Below are 20,482 nucleotides of genomic sequence, written 5' to 3' on the forward strand. Positions count from 1 at the left end.
ATTATTAAAAATCGTATTAGAAATCTGTTTATGCTATCACTTCCAACTGGGTGACAGCAAATAAATACTAGAACTGGAATTTCAAAACAGGAATAAATACTTTCAACTGCCCAAATAAGTCTTGATTGTTTAATTGGACGGTGATGAAAATATCAGTTCCGCAAGGCAATATGTAAAACGAATATAACCCGAATATACTGTACTCTTCTATAAGTATGAACTCAATCCAGCTCTATGACCTCTGGCTCACTGTCATCTGTAGAACACAAATTCGTGTTATCAATACTGACAACACTGTCGTCCGAATCATCACCGTTGTTCTTTTCAGACAACTCCACTTTCCCCCTTATTTTACGGCACCAACTACAGGAGTAACTATCAGGAATATTATCTTTATCCACATTGACACAGAACCCGTGCTGCCACTTGTGACATACGTCACACTCTATCATAAACCCACCACTGGTGCTCTTGCCACAGTCACATGACACGATACACACAGATGTCTCTGAGTTGGCTATACTCCTCCCACTTTTCTGTTCCATCCCAACCTCCATATGTCTCCTGCACTTGCTGCACGCCACACTGATCCACGCTTTGTAACAGTGGATCAGGATAGACGCAACCTCTGAGTTCGTTTCCATCCCCAGTTCATCCTTTAGTTTGAGCCACTGGTTGGTTGAAGACCCCAGGTTCAATGGTCTGACTCCACCACGCTTTGAGACACTCTGTCCGTTTACTGGGAGAGGTTCTCTCACACCACCTGTGAAGTGCCTGTCAAACAGTTCAGAGGTTATTAGAACTGTTAGCGAGGGTGGTGTTTGGCTGAACATTCTAGAGTTATCCTGCATCACTTCTTCTGTCAGCATTTTGATAACATCCACGTTATGTACCGGTCCTTTCACCTTGATTAGATGATGTTCATACAAATCTTTCACTATCTTTTTCAGATTGTTATCAATAACTTGCTTCCCACGAGCGTTTGTATTACTTGAAAACTGTTTTGAATACCGCCAGTTTTTAAGGAATATGTTAGAAAATAGTCTATAACGTTTGAGATTAACCCCAGATGATTCACGCGTTGCTTGAATCAATATCCGTTTAATATCGTAAAATTTATCAGATTTGTCTAGTTCTGTTGATTTATCTACCATAGAGGATTCCGTTCCGACTGGTGTATCGTCAGTGATCAGATATGGGGTTTCAGCGCTCGTTATATCTGGTTTACTAGAATCACTGATTTTTCTTTGTTTACTAGAATAAGTTTTTTTACTAAGCTTTCGTTTCCGGGTATCATGAGTTCCATCAGTTTTAAAATGCTTCGCGACATGTTCTGGTAAGGATTGAGGAACGCAGTTAATAACAGGCCTGAGAAGTCTCGGTGAAAATCTGGGTTCATCTAAAATATCTTCATTTTCATTCTCTTCTGTAAATGCCATGGGATAATCGGGACCCTTATCTTCACGTCCCGCTACTATTTCAGTTTCATCAGAGAAACTATTCTTATGAGAGATTGACTCTCTATCAGTATTACTGATTGTCATCTCATCTGGCTCTAAGAAGCCTAACAGTTCATCCCTATCACTATTAAAATTAACACTTAATTTTGAATCTGAAGCTGGGCTGTTCAGCACAACGTTTGTTTCTGATAGTTCACTTTCATCGAACAGGGAATCTTTACATTTTTCTGTAATATCCGTAGTTAAATTAGTGGCAGAAATTTCAGTGTCATTGTTGTGAGATTTATCTTTCTGAGGAAGGGTACTGGAGTCTTCTTTAGAGATTGTGTCTGTAGGAGGAACAGTAGGTTCATCAACAACATGCTCTGAAGGCGAGGTTACAGGGTTAAAGGATGGGCAGTTGTCATCACCAGTTTTAGATTCTGTAGTTTTATCTTCTGAGAGAACTGGAGCTTTGACAGGATTTTTTTCAGAAAGTTCATTTGAGTGATCTTCGGCAGCGGCCATCATCTAAAATGTTAGTGGAGAGTGAATACAAAAGTGTTAAAATTTCATTACATTCTAGTTATACGATTAGCATGGATGCTGTTAATGAGCGGTACAGTCCAAAATTAAAAGAAAGATTTCCGATGTAATTTTCAAAAAAGTTGAAGTAACACACCATACGTAATGTTTGTGATAATTTGTAAATTTTTTGGGAAATCTAATAATGACAAAAACTGTGCATCTCAAAACCGATAAGGAACTTGATAGCGTAATTCTAGCTTCCAAAATTAGATAAATCCTAAATAAATAAATCTAACAAAAATACCACTACCAGTAAATAGCGTTATTTTAACTTCTACAATCCGATTAATTAAAAACTAAAAACACCATACTATACACACCAATACGATAAGGAGTTCCGAATCTCTCGATGCTGTTGCAATATAAAACTAGTCGACGTCAATCACCGAATTTAAAATAATCTATATTTACATTCTGCTTTGCGTGGACGAGTCAGGGTAAACTAATACAAAAATAAACAATTTTACAAACCAAATTTCACCATGAATAATTATTAACTACAATGACGTAAAAACTAAAATGAATGAAAGCATACAAAATGATAGAGTTATTACTAATAACTTATTAGGTTTAAAAGATATTTAATTTTGGGTAAAATCGTGATAAAAAGGCTTCCAGTCAAATTAGTTGTAATATACAGAAATAAATTAATAACGAAATGTCTGGATCAGCAGTTCTGAAACTACACTAAACAGCGAGGTTGATAAAAGTTGTTTATAAATTTTACTTTCAGACAGGGGTGCCGCCACGTGATCTGCTGTTGTTATGCCGTCTTGGTTTCACAATTCCTGCCACGCCCTTTTTATCTGCTATCTGCTTATCTCTCTTGAGTCGGCGCTGGATGTGCGGGTTATCTTTTCTTCTCTGGCACTGCAATGCGATAATTATTGCAATTGGTGCGATTACGTACCTTAAAAACTACCTATATATGTGAATTACTTGTAGATTTTGTTACACTTACACATATACTATTATTCTTTTGGACTTACCATAGCATCAAGGTCGATGATGAAGATGAATCCTGCGATCATAAGTTCTAATATTTTGGGTTCGTCACTTGCTGGCTCGTTATATTTGTCTTCTATTTGCTGAGCAGTTCTGACATCAAACTCCCACCACCCTCCATTTCTACCTGCAAAATATCTAATTAGTACCAGAAAACTGAAAAGCGGACGAGATTCTGAGTTTCCATTTTTAATGTCAGTTAATATGTAAATGACTCCTATACTAATAGTGTATCAGTAATAAGAATGAAACCTAACACCGGAAAATAAGTTTTATGACAGGCTAGTAGTATTGTATAACGAACAGGTAAATGTAAGAAGGCTTCTTACCTTCGTAATACCACTTATCATCGGCAACCTCCTCAAGAGAATTATCTTCAGAACTTGAAGATTCATTGATTACCTCCGGGTGTAATATATAGTTCCTCGGTAGAGGTGCTCTGCATAATGCACATGAGTTTGTACCGTTGTGCACCGCTCCCTACACGATAAATTAGTTCGTGATAGTGTTACAAAAACATACGATTTTACGGAAGTAACAAGTAAATATGTACATATGACAAGCTTAATCAAATTATACATGTTACCATTAAAATGGATGTAAATATAGCAATTGACTGTTCGCATACCTTGATGCAGAGGAAGCAGAAGATATGATTACAGGGTAGCTTGACAGGTTGTAGTGCTGTTTGCAAACATATCGAACACTCCGGCTTATCTGTGAGGATACAGAGTTATTTTTAGCAGGATGTTCCAGATTCAACACATTGCTTCAGAGTTCAGACTATCCAATCATGGTATATCCCATTGCCAACAGAGATAGAAATGACAACTCTCAATTTATAGTACATTTTAAAACACGAGGTAAGCTCACCAGATTTAGGGGACAGAGGTTGAGAATTGATATCAGCACAAGTTGTCGGCTCAGTTGGTGAAAACTCGAAGGATGAAGAGGCCTGTTTGCTGGTACTAGCTTCTTGAGAAAATGTTTCGGTGTCGTCCAGCGACAGAACTGACACGTCTAGATTGGACCCCGTGCTGCGGTTAGGGCGATTATACACCTCATAAAGTTACATTTGTTGATTGCTAACTTGCTGATTTGATTGTTCTGTATTCAATGGTATCGCAGGTGTCACGTCGATCTACGTTACCGGTGTATAATAATGAGCAGTCAAACTGACCAAGATTGTCATTGCGCGCGCGCGACACAAAACTGCTATAGTAAATGCTTTCTTGTTGGATTTTACTAACAATTTTAGAAAAAATGTAGAGTGCTGAAAAAGCAAATCCGCGCGTTCCATACATCTCTGGCACCCTCTGCACCGGGACCACATTCTAACTCGGTGTGAGTTGGTATGGACACTAATAATAGTTCACATACATTCCGTGTTTGGTAGGTAGACTTACAAGTTAGGCCTCCCCTCCCTGAAGGCGATCTGCGACTCAGTTCAGTGATTTGTTTGCTGTTCGACGAGTTAGGTAACTATTACACATCGTTTCAACGTGGCATGCTATCCGCTCTTATTGACATATTTTACACACAATAACAAATAACAATAGAACTAACCTATCTCTTTTCGACATGGAGCGTTTCTTCTTCTTCTTAGAAATTCTACCGTTCTGGGTGCTAGACAAAGTTTGCTCAGAGTTAGTCTTTACTCCTCTGCTGGCTATTTCCTGGGTGTAATCGATGTTCATCGCATGACGTAATTGATAAATGTATACGACAATTTAAACATGATTAAGATTACAGTTAAAAGTTTCAACCTTGATCATCGATCAAATGACCGACGACTGTGTCTGTAATATCTGGAAGTTTAAAAGTTTACATTTCTACTGTTTGGATTTTGAAACAAAATACTATCGACTACGATGTAGTTTATTTGAGAGTGACACAATATACAAAATATGGTAGAAGTTGAATGAAGCAAAACGAAAACAAACAAGATATTATGAAGGAGCACATACCTGACTATTAGAGCCAGCCTTTTCTTGACTTCTAGTTACAACTCTACCCATCGTAACATGTGTAAACTGAACATGCTACAAAAAGTGGTCGATTAGGATGTGATTATCGATCAATCATTTGAAATTATCTTCCAATTAGCAATATATATATCTTGAATAATATTTCATGCCATTGAATAATATTTCATGCCATAAAAAATTGAAACCCAATAACAGCACCAAACATGAGTTGTATAGGTTCGTTGAAGCAATGAAGCAATAAAACACCAGATATTATTGCAAAAAGATAGTATGAAATGAAATTTACAATAATCTTACGTATCTTGAGTTCAGATAATCTTGTAATATTTAAACTTTTTTTTCCTTTTTTTCTTGCTTTATTAATGAAAGCTTGGCGACAGCATTTGAATGTCTTATTTTAGATGATACTGATAAAAATAAAGTAACTTTACTTTAAAAACATTAAAACAGTCTTTTTCTGAATAAAAAAACAAGATAAATACTAATCAGGTGATTATAGAAATTCCCTCTGAGCGAATATGACTTGTTAAAAAAACAAAGACTGAAGACAGCACATTGAGAAATACCCTCAAAATATGGTAGAAGGGAAACATGCAGCATAATAAAACGATCCTTACAGCTTTGATGTATTATATGGAGAACTAAATAATGAGCTCGTCGGATGGAAATGGTAACAGCAAAGAAAATGAAGAATTGGGAGTGGCGCAGATGAAAGCTTAATTTAGAACTTGGAGGCGGGCGGTGGTACCATTAGTCGTACAGGACGTGGAACCATATAAATATTTAATTACATTGCAACATGAATTACAGCTGACCCTCCAAAATAGCTTTAATGAAGTAGAAATTATTGGATTTTAGATAATGCATCAGCAGTGAACACTGAACAGTATTCATTTTCAAACATAGTCATATTCAGAGAGAACCGCTTCACCCTGAATTTTCTGAAGATGGTACTATGACACACCAATATAAATACATTGTACACTACAATGAAGACTTACTTGACTCGTAGGGACTACCATACTTTGCACGTGCAATGTGCATCCAGTACAACGTTGCATTGAGTACCTATAAGACATTTGAGGTTCCAAGCTGCTTCACCGTTCGTATTCCATCAGTCTAAAGAATCACATTCGGCTAGTGATCCAGCAATGGACTCCACGTCAGAATCCAACATTTTCAGAATATCTGAGATGAACTGTAATATTATAGAAAATCCCAAAAAATACTCCATATTATTGTGATGATGGGTTTTTTTAAAACATGAAATTTCCACTAAAGTACTGAAAAAGTTACGTTAAATTCATTGAATCGTCAAACAACCTATTATATAATTACTCCATATTATATAATTACCTCCATTATATAATTAATTAAACTATAAGTAACCTGGAGAGGCGTTGTCCTCAATCCTGCCAAGTCCGATAGGAATAAAATCATCTCCATCAAAGTAGGGTCTATCCACGTCCATTGCATTGTCAACTGTAGGAAGAGAATGTTACAGACTCAACAACGCCATCGACGAATCCACAGACAGAATCAAATCAGCCCCTGCACATCATGCCCTGACCACCGGCCACACCATCTCCTGGAACAATATTGAAGTCCTCAAATCCCTCACCTCACGCTCCCAACTTGACCTCACAGAACACGCAGCTATACAAATACGACAACCAGCTATGAACAGAACAGACCGCGCACCCAAATGTAGTTCCCTCTGGGACCCCATTCTTCCTAAAATTGCCAAATCCTTAAAGTCCAGACCATCTGGCATTTCCTTCTCAACCTCAACAGAAGACTAAATTTTTATTGACATTGTACTGTAATTTTCACTTTCCCACCCACACCTCCCCCACCCTCCATCCCTGACACCACTCAATCACATATAAGCATTGTCCACCACATCACATTCAGCTGACGACGATTAACACATGTTTATTGAAAGCTTCTACAAGTTAAATCATCGTATCTCTTATATGTTTTTAACCCAACTCCACTCAGAAGAGATATGATCTAGGCACATTGTGCGATGACTGAAGCGCTACGTGAAGAGCGCTGCACTGATGCGCTGACCTGTGCACACTGCACGGAGCAGTGCACTACTAACCGCTTAATTGCACTGAACAGAGGCCACCACAACGAATAACATTGTGAATCGTAAATTGTAAAGATCTTACTTTATATGGAACAATTTACACGCATTTATTTGTTTTATTTGACAGATCTAGCTATGAAATTGGCAGAAATCAAGCAGAGTCAGCATTCTTTTTGTCGATTTGAACTATGAGAGAAAGCATAAAAATAATAAACTCATACCTCAGTCCCTGAAGCTATCAAGGATTAATCACAGGAATGTAATATTGAAATAAGTGATTCATCACACCGCATCACATTCATGAAATTTACTACCGCTCGAAAGGATTTCAACCATTTACCCATTTTATAGGTACAGTTTAACGAACAGCTCGAAAGATTAGCGCATTACTTAAGCAATCAGTCGCAGTTTATCTGTTCTTAGAAGTCAGTTTACAGCGAGCCCAGAACAACAAAAGATCTTAACATGGGATACTAACTGGAGCTAAAAGAGTAAGTCCGGGTCCTGAGTATCTTCTGGTGTAGCAAGGTGCACTCAGTGTCCAGACAGAAACCAGTGGTGAAGTGAGTTTCACAGTCACGTGTGTGTCGCTTTGTACAGTTAGTTCCTTTCTCACAGTGACCCTGTATCACGTGACTCATTAAACGAAGTTGACAGTTCAACTAGGTTGCAGTCTAACTAGGTTAACTAGGTAGACTGATTGGGTTTATATTTAGGTTCCCTAATTATGGTTCCCTAATTATAATTAGGTTCCCTACTTATAATTAGGGAACCATAATTAGGGTTCCCTACTTATGTTCCCAAGCAGTTGTCCAAATTGGGTGTGTCCAGTAGGCCAGTAGCCATTTACAAAGTAAGGTGACCCTACAAAGTTCTTATCTGTTAAGAACCTTTACTGATAAACTAAATTTTAAAAATAATTCTACCACCTAGATTTGGTAATGGTTAACGGATGGTTATCAAAATCCAGACAGCAAATGAAATATTATGTGATTTTTGCAGCCGACTGAACAAATATTAGACAGTTCCACTGCCTTCACATTTCTTGAATTTCAGTCTTTATGACCGCTCATTATGTGCTGGAAATTATAGCCAACGGAACTCATACTGTATAGAGAAACATTTTACATTCATTATGTTACATAATATGTAATATGATTACAACATATTATGAGCGTGTGATTAGGGTGTATCAATATTCAATGTAGTCATGATTTGAATATTTTACATAAACTAGGTGTTCTAATTTATCAGGTCCCAAAAGCATCAAATCCTTTACAAGTTTATATATTAGAGATTATTTATTAGAAGTACTAGCAGGAACCTGTTCAAACCCTAAAGGGCTAAAGTGGTGTCAAGAGTCAACAATATTTATCTATTTTGCGATTTTGACACCACTTGCTGGTCCAAATTTTGGAACCTTAAGTTTTTATTCCTTGGCCAATTTTTTATTTTTTATTTCTTCATACTGGTCAAAAAGACATAAAACCCATATAAAAGCATAAGACCCGTATATATCTCGCGGTTTTCGCGGAAAGTTGTGTTAAAGTTGATGTCGTGGTGTCAGTAAAATGGCAACATATATGCCTATTATAAATATATCGTCTCACTTTATATATAGTAAGAGAAGGAAGAAATAAAAGGGATAATAATATTTAACAAAACAATGATTAAATCGACTTTAAATGGTTCTGAACTACTTACAGCAGTAAACTTCTCACAGACAGGTACATCAATACCCAATTTAACGTGTAGAAACGGACAGTCTTCTTTGGAGCACTTGTTAGCGTAGAAGTATAGACAGAGCGGCATCTTCTCCTTTATCAGCTGTGATAGTAGGATAATTGATTGGATATTATGAGAGCTAAATAATTCAGTAAATCAACAGCAGAGTGTATGTTTTTAGAATTTCTCGACAAGAATAACTCTCTATTCGAGAATCAGTACGGATTCCGACCAGGAAGATCATGTGAGCACGCACTTCTCAATGCTCAGAGCTCTATTCTGCATTCTCTAAATAAGAACCAAATAGCACTTTTATTACTTTTAGACTATAGCAAGGCATTTGACGTCCTAGATCACGCGACATTACTCAGGAAACTTGAGCATTACGGTATTCGTGGCATTGCGTTGAAATGGTTCGAGTCATACCTCAGTGGTCGCAGTCAATTTGTTTCCCTAAACGGCTCCAATTCATCATTAGAATCTATGATATACGGTGTTCCACAAGGGAGCATATTAGGCCCCCTGCTCTTTGTCATATATATCAATGACTTACCAGGAATCAGTAACCTAGCTAAATTTATATTATACGCAGACGACGCAAACATTGTTATCACCGGATCAAATGTACAAGACATTATATCCAAAGAAACCACCTCACTGACGTGTTGATAAAATGGGTTAACTCGAACGGCCAAGCTCATAATCTGAAGAAGACTTGCTATATGGTATTTTCAAAAAGACGGGTAGATCTATCGTCTCTACAAGTAAGTATCGACAACTCTCCTATAGAACGCAAAACGGAGGCCAGGTTTTTAGGAGTTATCGTCGACGACAAACTAAAATGGGCCAGCCACATCCGAGCCGTCAAAACAAAAATGTCACGGTTTATAGGTATTATGTTCAAAATAAAACGCAAATTACCAATCAAAGCACGCTTACAGATCTTCCAAAGTTTTGTACAATCTCACTTAAATTTCTGTTCACTAGTTTGGGGCTTTGCTGCAAAATCCCATATTGAATCACTGTTCACTAAACAAAAGCAGGGAATACGAGCAGTTATGCCGGGCTACGTGAATTACTATTACAAGGACGGTAAGCTTCCGGATCATACTAAAACTACGTTTAAAGAGTACGAAATATTATCTGTACACGGGGTCATCATAAAAAATGCTCTGACTCTGATGCACAAGATAACTTACATGCCTGGCCTTCTGCCGTCGTCGATAAAAGACTTATTTCCTCCCGATATACCAAAGTATGGCACGTCTTATGACGACAATATCGACTGGCTAACAACGTTCTCTCAACCAGATCTACGCGCTAGTGTTCTGTATAAAGGTCCTATATTAGCTATTACCGAGCACAACATTAGTCGCATAACTTGCCCATCTAGCATTTTCTCAATAAGCATATATAAGAAATCAGCGAAGTGTGTAATGATAGAACTACAAAGCTCAGGAAACGATGAAGAATGGCCACCTTTTCTGTTACATAATTTACCCGGGCTACGTAAATCGACAAGATCAGGCACACAACAAATCAACTACCGAGAATAAACTAAGGAATAAATAAAACCAGACGGTTAGCACACTAGTCACTATCAACCATATGCCACTTTTTTCACTGCCCATTCACTGTCATATTAATAGCATCATATAGATAGCGCTAGCAGGTGCTGATAAGACATGGGCTCAGTTATTCTTTTTTGTTTTAACCTCAAGTAGCTTATAAAACAGTGCGTGTGATCATCTGTCGTATCAAATCAAATTATTTGTCACTATATGTTAATAAATCATGATATACAAGTTTTAATTTTTAAAGTTTCTGTTTTTGTTTTTAATGAATAGACGTAATCAACATTTTCAATTTTCATATTCACGCATATTAAATAAAATTATATTGTTATGTATTATATTATTTTGTAAACATTGGCCGGGTACCAAAAACCGGTCCCCAAACAAACATGTGTTATAATGCAAAGATTTTATGTTAAGTTAAATGTTGAACTGTAGAGTGAAGGAATTGTTAAGATTTAATGTACAAGTTGAAGATAAAAACTTGCGACTAGCACGCATCTTCTGGAACCCTAAGCTTCATAAGAACCCTTACAAGGCGAGGTTCATTGCAGGTGCCCGTTTTTGCGTTACGAAACAACTTAACGTCCAAGTTAACTGTTGTCTGAAACTTTTGAGGAAATACTTCAAGAAATACTGCGAGGCAATCTACAACAACAGCGGTACAAACATGTTTTGGAGCATAGATTCCTCAAGTGAATTCCTTGAAGCTATCAAAAATAGCGATGTTTATAATATACAAGTATATGATTTTACTACTCTTTATACCAGATTAGACTTGATTGAAGTAGAGAATATGATTAATGAAGTTGTTGATTTAATATTTTCAGACCGTAATAGATATTAGATATATTTGTATTTCTAAAAGAGACAGTAATACATGTTTCTTTTCCAATAAAACCTATGATTGTCATGCCTGCTTTAGTCAAGATGACCTAAAAGAGGCTGTTAAATTTATTATTTATAACACTTATGTCGTCTTCGGTGGGATTGTATTCATACAAACCAAGGGTATTCCTATGGGTGGAAATTCAAGTTCCCCTATAGCTGATCTCACTGTTGGCAAAAAGGAATTTAATTATATGAAACGTTTACTTCAGGAAAAGAAAATGGGATTAGCAAAGATATTATCCAATAATAAACGATATGTTGACGATTTATCTATTATTAACTACCATTACTTTCATAAATTGATTAAAGATATTTATCCTAATTCATTGGAGATGGAGCGAGCTGGTTCCAATAATAAAATCATTAACTACCTTGATTTAAATATTAATATTTCCACAGAAGGACTAGAAATATCAGTGTATAACAAAACTGATGATTTTAATTTTCATGTTGTATCCCTTACATTTCCTCACAGTAACATCCCAACCGAGGTTGGCTACAACGTTTTTTCAAGTCAAGTTCTTAGATATGGTAATGTTTGCACTAGATTGGATATCTTTACCTCCCATCTTCACAAAATATTCAAAATTCTAATTGATAGAGGATATAGCCGTGATAGACTGATTAAAGGCATTAAACGTTGTCTGAGGAAATATGATAACGTTTTCAGGAAGTTCGGTATTCTAGATGACCGTAACATTATTAAAGAACTCCCCTGATATCTTTTGATTTATTGAAACACGGGTACTAACTCTGCTAAACTGAACAAATTCTGAATCTTAGGTGAATAAGTGTACAACGTGCTAAACCGAAGTTCAGACTGACCAGTGAAAATGGGCGAGCGTACCAAGTGTCATTTTAATTAGAAGTTTTAGTCAGTGATTTATTATTGAAGCTTGTAATTACAATATCTAATGCTCCTATAAATACTTTAATTAATTGTTTGTCCCGTTATTCTTTTTCCTTCCTCTTTTCCTTGTCATCCCCTTTAGTTTTAAGATTCTTGCTATAAATGGCTACAGCTAACACTATTAATGCTAAGTACCAAACAACAAGTGGGAGGTGGATCGTTGGTACCATTAAATCGATTTAACACCGCAATTCCAGTCGCAAGCCTGGGACCACTACTAGCATAGTCACAACATCTACAAAGCTGCCATATAGCCTGACTGACAATTTTCTCGACTGACTGACAATGTTTCTTCTTTTTCCCCATTTAGAATACAAAGATTAGTACATTTTAGCTTATGATTAATATTATATTTTTACCTATAGTTTACTTAGATTAGTTAAATATTGAACAGTAAAATGAAGTCACTTCGAGATGGCAGGGCCTACTCTCATGCTGTCTATAGGTGATGATTGATTCTGAAAAACTAGGGACAACTGGGGAATGATCCCAGAACCTCGACATTTCGCGTGTCTTGCTCTACCAATTGAGTAGACAGCATGAGAGTAGGCCCTGCCATCTCGAAGTGATAATAATAATTAAATGTTTCGCAGATTGGCAATTGATCGGTGTAGTTGGTGATGTACACACTGCACTGATAATGATATCACGTTGAACGTGTAATGTAAATATAGTGTGGATACATGCGAATATATATTCTAAATAACAGTAAAATGAAGGAACATACCTTATGCTGGAAGGGACACTGAGAGTTGTTGCAACGGTTGTAGAAGATAAAGTGGTTACACAGGGTGACTTTAGCAGGATCATGTCTCTTCCTACACTCCTCACCAAACGCACACTTTCCCCGTCGGATAAAAAACATGCAGTCCTGCTTTCTTCTCGTGGCCGTCTTCCTCTTCCACTTGAGAGCGCGATTTACCAGTTTTTTATTGAGGCCTACTTTAGTGGGGCCCAGTTTGGGGTTGTTGATAAATCTGTAGTTTGAATTGCGAGGAGAAGGACTGGCGGCTGGAGCGGTCACATGACCAGGATTTGTAGTCGGAGGTGAAGCAGTGCTTGAAGAGGGAACTGAAGCACTGGAGGGTGGTTTCTTAGACAGGTTTACAACCGGAAGTTTTGATAACTTTAATTCAGAGATTGGTATTAATGGTGGCGGTGGGGGCAGTGAACTGTATGGCCGTCTCGGAAGTTTAGGAATATTGTTCACACTAAACGACGACTTGGGCATCTTCCTTGCAGCCGCTTTCTTTAATCTCGTAGGAAGTTTGGATGGATCATGCTTTCTGATACAGCGAACACCAAACTTGCACTTCCCAGTTTTTATGTAGAATCTGCAGTCTTGAAGAATGGGTTCATCAGACCTTCTGTAGCGGAGTGACAGGCGTAGTTTCCGGTTCTTAGTTGGGACAAGGCTTGCTTTGGAAACTGCTTTAAACTTATTGACAGCTACAAGAGGAGAACTAGAGGAGGAGCTAGAGCTAGGGGTTTTATCCTTATCTGGGTTCACATAAACTGTTTTACCCTGTTTCAGGACATGATGCTTGAACAAGAATCTTCTTTGACCAACTGTAAGTTTAGAAGTGTCCAGTTTTGAGAGGTCCAGATCTTTTCTGATTTGTTTTTTAAAGCCCTTTAAATTCTGACTCCTAGCAAATAACTCATCAGCAGCTTTTTCATTAACATAATGGAACTTATTGACACCCAATGCTTTCATCATTGATCGCTTCCTCCTGCATTCTGAATATGACTGATTTTTGGAATAATCAATTCTGAGCATATCGAAATCAATCTGATCTTTCACCACATTCATGTATCTAATGAACTTTTCGACAGCACAAGGTACCAAGGATGAAAGCAATTTCCCATGTTTGTGTTCTTTTTCCATTCGGAATAATAGCTCTCTTTTAGATAGTGGAGGCATCCGACATCTCGGCATTTCGTTAGGCCGCTTTGCATAGTCTGCAGCAAGATTTAACAGATTGCTAACATAATTTGGATCGCGATGGTACCATGGATGGTCTCTGTCATTCCAATCAATGTCTTTTGCATAGAAGGGATTGTCCTTGATCCAACTTGGTGCTGGAACCGGACCCTTGTTAAGGTGTCTGGGCGGGGGTATCTTGAAAGTATTAGGTTTAGGAGTGGGGAGGAGAACAACTCGTTTCTTAGCAGGCAGGTTATCAGAAGGTCCTGGAAAGGCTGGGGCTGGGTTATTTCTTACAGATTCGGAGGTGAAAGCAGGTACTGCTGGAGGAGAACTAAATGGATTGTTTTGATTACCAGTGAGAGACAAAGTATTCTGATTTGTCTGAGCTGATGTGTCTGGTGCTTTAGAAACGCTGGCAGCTTGTTCTGCTCGAAGGACTAACTCCTTGACATTTATGTTGTTTATACAAAAGTTAGGGTTGAAGTAAATGAAACGCTTATCTTCCTCGTTGGATTCTGCTTCCATGTTTCTGTCACAAGTATCAGTGGATTTGCTCCCAACAGCAATCATTTGGCATTCTGAGATAATTTAATGAAGTGTCATATTATTAGATACTGACAGATTTTGGGGAAGTTATATATAATTGATAAATTGCAAATATGAAATGTTCATTGAGTTGACATGACATCGAATGCCAAATTCTGTAACATATAGAATGATCATGGAATCTAATTTGAAATTCTATTTATTTGTTTGGGACAAGAAGAGCAAACAGTGAAACAATGATGATACAGTAACAGTAAAATCTTGACCAAAAACCTGAAAAAAACATTAACATTAACCTCGATTTACAAAAATTACATTTTTTAGTCGTCTATTAAGTGTTTTGCTGATCGTATTAAATTCTGCTTGCATTGCATTCACAAGATATAGCAGGCAACATTACAGTATATCTTCATTCTTTAAAACTGTAAAGTAAAAAATGAAAACTGACTACTGGAAGACTGTATATAATTGTCTTATTATCATTTAATAGACTTCAATAAACCAGATGTTTTAAAAAACGAAAAATGATCAACTCACTTGCTGTGGGTTTTCAGAGGTAAGCTCAATAAAAGCTATAGATTAAATCATTACAAATTTAAGAATGATATGGAAGAAAACCTTTATATAGTGGAAAACCTGTCGAAATTACACTGTGCATATTCATAGCGGCATCAGAAATTAATAGAAATTAAAGTCAAAGTCATGCAAATAATTCTGGAACTGCTAAGTAATAATCATTGATATCGAATCAAAGCACACTGCTGTTTCGGAATTCTGTGCTTTATTTACAGCCGAACAAAATACAACTAATCCTAATTCCTAAACATCAAACTTGAATATCTGTCAAATAATAAGAAACCGAGATCCTTTTTTACGAAATCATGATACAAAAGTAGCATACAAATCTATAGCTATGCAATTTCTGAAACCTTAAACACTTTTCGTATTTGATATTTTACATACAGTTTGAATCTTGCTAAAATGTGAAATTATAAAAAAATAATTCCGAAAGGTGCTATAAAAGCGGAGCCTCCAATTTACTATTCAGATCAGGAAGTAACGGACTAACAGAATTCACCCAGAAATTAGCACAAGTCACATGGTAAAAAACCCCGTTATATTGCAATTTGCTGGTTTTACTCTCAACACCCGTGTCTAACAAACATATTCCACAATTCCTACCAGAAAATTCGTCCTCAGTTTTAGCTGGGCGGATATTGAAATCGCGAATAGTTGGTAAATCAATACTGTCGTCCAACATTTCTGATATAAGGGTCCAAGTGTGTTTGATTTCTTTGAATATTTCGACGATTCCATCGTCAAAGGCACCTGCTAGACTTATTCTACAGGCAACTCTGAACACTTCAGTGCAACAGTCCAGGTACAACTTTCCTTTCTCTGAATCAACCACCTCTTGTTTTACTAACGGAACCTTTGAAGCTCCTAACAGAGATTGACAATGTATAAGAATCGTCAGAATCATTGATAAGCTCTTACTCCAAGCCCCTATTCTGTCTTCTTCATTGTCAAATGATTCCCCTTTTAAGGCATCATAGCTGACGGGATGTTGAACTGTAGGAACGAACGCTGTAACATCGACAGGCTTAGACACTTTTTTAGGAGCTTCCTCGTTTAAATCAAATACAGGGACACTGTCAGTCTTAGAGCCAAGACCATCAACCATGTCATTCCAAAATCCGTCAAGGTCTTTCTTCGGGAGGTTAGTGAGTTTCAATGATTCAGTCAGAGTATCTTTTGTTGAGTCATTATCCTCAGCAGTGCCACAAAAGTCAGCAAACTCGTCTTCGTCGTCTGACGGGCTCCCGAAATCTGCAAAAGCAGGAACAAATGATTCGGGTTCTTGGCTATCTTTTTCACCAGTTTCAGCATCACCAGAAGTGGTGAAATTACCAAAGTCACCAGACTCGGTTATTGCTTTAGCTGTGTTATTGTTGAAGTCGGCGAATGGTGAGTCAAAATTAGAAGCTGCTGATTCGTCCTTGTTGTTACCAGAATCAAAAGCTCCTGCAGAGATGACGAAAACGTTATCGAACTTTTTCTTTTCTACAGACTTCATGAAAACTGCATCGAATGGTTGCGGATTTGAATCAGTCAAATCAGCAAAAGGCGACACAAACTGTCCAAGATCTGCATCAGGAGAGGCGAGCTTGTCTAGATCTTTTTGAACAACGTTTTTCTTTGTCGTGGTTTCATCAGCAAACACAACTTCCTTCTCGAAGACAAGTTTATCTTTATTTGAGTTATTTGTTGTTGCTGGGGATGGTACATCAAACTTGGAACGAACATCAGACATTGCAACATCCATTTTGGCAACTGAAATAGAAGAAAGGTTCGCAGCAAAAAAGTTGGGCTGTTCAGCTTTAGTGTCCTCCACATCTTCAACTTTAACATGACTATAATCCTTATCATGATAATTGTCAATACCTGTGCCTTTATCTGATGAAATGGAGATAGTGCCCCACCTGTTTTTAGATGCAGTATTATTGACAGCTTGTTCCTCAATATCATCGGGGTCAATATCCCATTTGTGAGCAGGATGTGCAAAGTCTGCCCAGTCTTCATCATCCTCGTCTGATAAGGGCGGAGGTTCATCCAGCTTCAAAGGGGCTGCTGATCGAGGTTTAGGCAGACTCACTGTTAAGGAAGAAGTTCGTACAGGAAGACCAGGCATGTTCAGCAAATCGACGACAGGATTGCTCTTAGTAGAGACAACAATAGGCATATTTAGCAGATCTACCACAGGACTACTCTTCGTAGAGGGTGCAAAGTCAGCAACTTGGTTATTGTCCCAGGAAAAGTTGGTACTTTTAGCTGGTTCACTAACCTCTCCAAAATCACCCCAGTCATCGTCATCGTTGTTTGCAGACAAATCAGTTGGAAGCATTCCGTTATTATTCGTTTGTGGTCCAGCAAATGGTGCACACGAGAGATCTTTGGTGGAAGACATGCCAAAATCGAAAACAGGTGCTAGTGCTGGCACCTTCTTCTCGGCATCCTGGCTCACAAAAGAGAGTAAAGTTGGCTGCTCACTTTTACTTTCCTTTTGGTTGGACTTGTTCTTCTTCAAAACAGACATATTTATCGATGGTATTGATAGCTTCTGATAGTTCAGTTCATATTTCGATGGTGTTGGGAATCCTTTCTGCTTTAGTGCAACAATTCCAAGCAAATCAACAAGATCTTTAGCAGTCGGGCTTCCCATCATCTTACACTGACTCATCAAAGGTTGCAGAGCGACCACTTTGAACTTATCTGTCAGCAAAATCTCATAAATCTTCCCGACATCAATAATACCGCTTGGAGTGTTGCAAAAGGCGATGATATCTTTATATATAGAGGGTATTTTGGTCATGTTCAAGTTGGATGGATTCGTTTTAACAGGTGGCGCTAGATCAATCGCAGGTACACTAGAATTTAGTGAGTGGTCAACCACTGCAACTGGTGTGGTCGTAAAGTCGGTCCAATCCTGCTCAGTAGGCTCTGACTTTTTGCCCTGACTTACCGAAGCAAGATTGTTACTACCAAACATATTAAGGATAGAATTACTTTCTTTTTTAGGTTCGGGTTTTGGGGTGGTGATCCCAAGCAACTCTTTAATTCCTACTTTCATCTCTGCTGGATCCTGGGTGCCCTCTGAGATGTAAGGTACTTTGTCATAACGTCCACTTGGTTTTGAGGAGCTAAACAATGAAAACAAGTCATCAGTGGGTGATTCAGATGAATGGGATACCGTAGGTAACGAAGCAGCCATGTTTAAGATATCATTTTGGGGAACAGTTTCAGTTTCGGGTACTTTCGATGAAAAATCACCAAAATCGTCATCCTCTTCCTGATCAGGAATTTGAAATGCATTGCCTAGATCGAGTGAACCCCAGTCAGCAGCTTTTTCAGAGGGCGTAGCAGTTGACTTCATGGATGGAATCGAGGGCTTTTGGGCAGGTTTAAACAATGATTTCACGTTCGATTTTGTTGCTTTTCCACTCAGTGATTTGTTAATCAGATTATCAAACTCGGAAACGTTTGATTTTGTTGTGTTTTCCACTTTTATCGGGTTGGAAAATATTGCAACTGAGTAAACTACATCAGCGTCTTCATTGGTCAATGATCCAGGGACATAGGCCTGTTGTGATTTTTTATCTAGCTGGGAAAAGGTGGACGCCAAATTAGTACTTACAGCAGGTGTTGATTCTGGAACTGCTGTTTGAAAATCGTCAAACTCATCGAAATCATCCTGGTTGTTTTCAGATGTTGAAAATGACGAGCTGCTTTGTATAGACGGAACATGGTTTTCAGTAGCGAATATAGGCTTAGAAAAACTTGATACCGTCTCAGTATAAGAATCATTCCCCTTGAACGAATTTGCACTAGAAAACAGATCAGACTGCATAAGATTAGAGATAGTACCAGTTGCTGGAGTCAGGCTGGCAGATGTATTAGATTGAAACATATTCTGATGATTCAGTGTTTGGGGAGCACTAACCTCCATTCTGGGGCTGGCAGAAGGAGTCAGAGCGAGTGATGTGTCTGACTGAAACATACCTTGGAGGTTGGAACTACCACTGAAGCTAACATTAGTTGAAGTGCTTGACTGAAATATATCTAGGTGGTTGTGAGCTGTACTACTTGGTTCTGGAGCAGAAAAACTTTCGCCTGTTGATGCAAAATCACCAAAATCATCTGAGTCAGCTCGGACGAATGTATTGGACGGCTCCTCTTTCCTATCAAATACACTTACACTAGACTGAAAGCTTGTGGGTGGAACACTAAAAATATCGTCAGTCTTGTTGTTAGCAGTAAAACCGCTCAAACTGCTGTTAGTCGAAACACCGAATATTCCATAATCGACATTTGAACTAGGAGCATGGGAATCAGTTCTGTTCTGTACTGAAACTTGGGGCATTGAATTACTCCACATACTGGAGGTAGATGGAGTGATTTGGGGTTGTGCAGCAGACATCAATTGCACAGGATTCATTGACTGTACAGGAGTCATTGATTGTACAGGAGTCATTGACTGCACCGGATTCATTGACTGCACTGGAGTCATTGACTGCACCGGATTCATTGACTGCACCGGAGTCATTGACTGCACCGGAGTCATTGACTGCACCGGATTCATTGACTGCACAGGATTCATTGACTGTGCAGGATTCATTGACTGCACAGGAGTCATTGACTGCACAGGATTCATTGACTGCACCAGATTCATTGACTGCACCGGATTCATTGACTGCACTGGAGTCATTGACTGCGCAGGATTCATTGAATGCAAAGATGACATGGAATGCATAGGATTCATTGGTTGAACAGGATTCATTGATTGAATAGGATTCATTGATTGAATAGGATTCATCGATTGCACAGGATTCATTGACTGATGATGATTCATGGCAGTTCGTGGAAAATTCTGAACTTGAGAATAGTTTGAAGGATATTGCTGGTTAGTTTGCGAATTTGGAGTTGTTTGATAGCCGTTATTGCTTGGAGCAGGAAAGTTTGAAGGATAGTTTGAAGGATGTTGCTGTTGCATGGATGTAGGCTGCTGAAAAGTGGAAACCCCCATACTTCTTACATTCATATTTTTCAGACGATTCCGCTGTTCTTCACGCATCATCTGTTTCTGAAGTTGCTGCTGCTGCATCATGTACTGCTGCTGTTGCTGTAGGAACGTTTGTTGCTGTTTTTGAAAAGCCGCTAATTGTTCGGCTGTAGGTCCACTCGAGGATTGAGGGTTGTAGGACTGATGAAAGTTTTGACTGTTCATGTCTGC

At 38.2% G+C, this 20,482-nt stretch overlaps 3 protein-coding genes across 4 annotated transcripts in view; all 3 read right to left on the minus strand.

Annotated features, from left to right (window-relative positions):
• Positions 1–229: 229 nt before the first annotated feature.
• LOC134811267 (E3 ubiquitin-protein ligase rnf146-like) overlaps positions 230–20,482 on the minus strand; it is a 44,964-nt gene continuing 24,711 nt past the window's right edge. The window contains exons 1-8 of one of the 2 annotated variants that reach the window (XM_063818045.1): positions 10,603–10,614; positions 5,000–5,075; positions 4,599–4,708; positions 3,906–4,069; positions 3,661–3,749; positions 3,362–3,512; positions 3,017–3,159; positions 230–2,897 (exon numbers count right to left, since the gene is read on the minus strand). In XM_063818045.1, the coding sequence (XP_063674115.1) occupies positions 2,757–2,897; positions 3,017–3,159; positions 3,362–3,512; positions 3,661–3,749; positions 3,906–4,069; positions 4,599–4,708; positions 5,000–5,050 (849 nt within the window). In that variant the 5' untranslated portion in view covers positions 5,051–5,075; positions 10,603–10,614 and the 3' untranslated portion in view covers positions 230–2,756. Of the gene's footprint in view, positions 2,898–3,016; positions 3,160–3,361; positions 3,513–3,660; positions 3,750–3,905; positions 4,070–4,598; positions 4,709–4,999; positions 5,076–10,602; positions 10,615–20,482 lie in introns of those variants that run through there. The other variant, XM_063818052.1, reaches the window with a different exon arrangement.
• LOC134811257 (uncharacterized) lies at positions 5,273–14,733 on the minus strand. The gene is made up of 5 exons (XM_063818033.1): positions 12,943–14,733; positions 8,820–8,942; positions 7,594–7,738; positions 6,410–6,502; positions 5,273–6,208 (listed from the first exon to the last, which is right to left on the minus strand). Exons 1-5 carry the CDS (start codon positions 14,713–14,715, stop codon positions 6,135–6,137), a joined length of 2,208 nt encoding a protein of 735 aa, XP_063674103.1. The 5' UTR covers positions 14,716–14,733; the 3' UTR covers positions 5,273–6,134.
• LOC134813321 (synergin gamma-like) lies at positions 15,707–20,476 on the minus strand. Its single transcript, XM_063821054.1, has 4 exons — positions 20,285–20,476; positions 19,193–19,300; positions 18,887–19,060; positions 15,707–18,334 (listed from the first exon to the last, which is right to left on the minus strand). The coding sequence occupies exons 1-4, from the start codon at positions 20,474–20,476 to the stop codon at positions 15,707–15,709; spliced, it is 3,102 nt and encodes a 1,033-aa protein (XP_063677124.1).

The sequence above is a fragment of the Bolinopsis microptera genome, chromosome 1, assembly GCF_026151205.1.
Source record: "Bolinopsis microptera isolate Bmic1 chromosome 1, MBARI_Bmic_1.0, whole genome shotgun sequence".
Taxonomy (NCBI): Eukaryota; Metazoa; Ctenophora; class Tentaculata; order Lobata; family Bolinopsidae; genus Bolinopsis; species Bolinopsis microptera.

What these genes read in the sequence shown, in the direction of transcription:
- LOC134811257 (XM_063818033.1), bottom strand. Translation starts at nt 14,715, where the DNA reads ATGATTGCTGTTGGGAGCAAATCCACTGATACTTGTGACAGAAACATG. An exon ending in AGTGTCCCTTCCAGCATAAG is followed by an intron (nt 8,943 to 12,942) that starts GTATGTTCCTTC and finishes CTACTATCACAG; the next exon opens with CTGATAAAGGAGAAGATGCC. An exon ending in TCTGTGAGAAGTTTACTGCT is followed by an intron (nt 7,739 to 8,819) that starts GTAAGTAGTTCA and finishes CACGTGATACAG; the next exon opens with GGTCACTGTGAGAAAGGAAC.
- LOC134813321 (XM_063821054.1), bottom strand. Translation starts at nt 20,476, where the DNA reads ATGAACAGTCAAAACTTTCATCAGTCCTACAACCCTCAATCCTCGAGT. An exon ending in CTGCCAGCCCCAGAATGGAG is followed by an intron (nt 19,061 to 19,192) that starts GTTAGTGCTCCC and finishes AATTCGTTCAAG; the next exon opens with GGGAATGATTCTTATACTGA. An exon ending in TTCCAGAATCAACACCTGCT is followed by an intron (nt 18,335 to 18,886) that starts GTAAGTACTAAT and finishes GAGGGCACCCAG; the next exon opens with GATCCAGCAGAGATGAAAGT.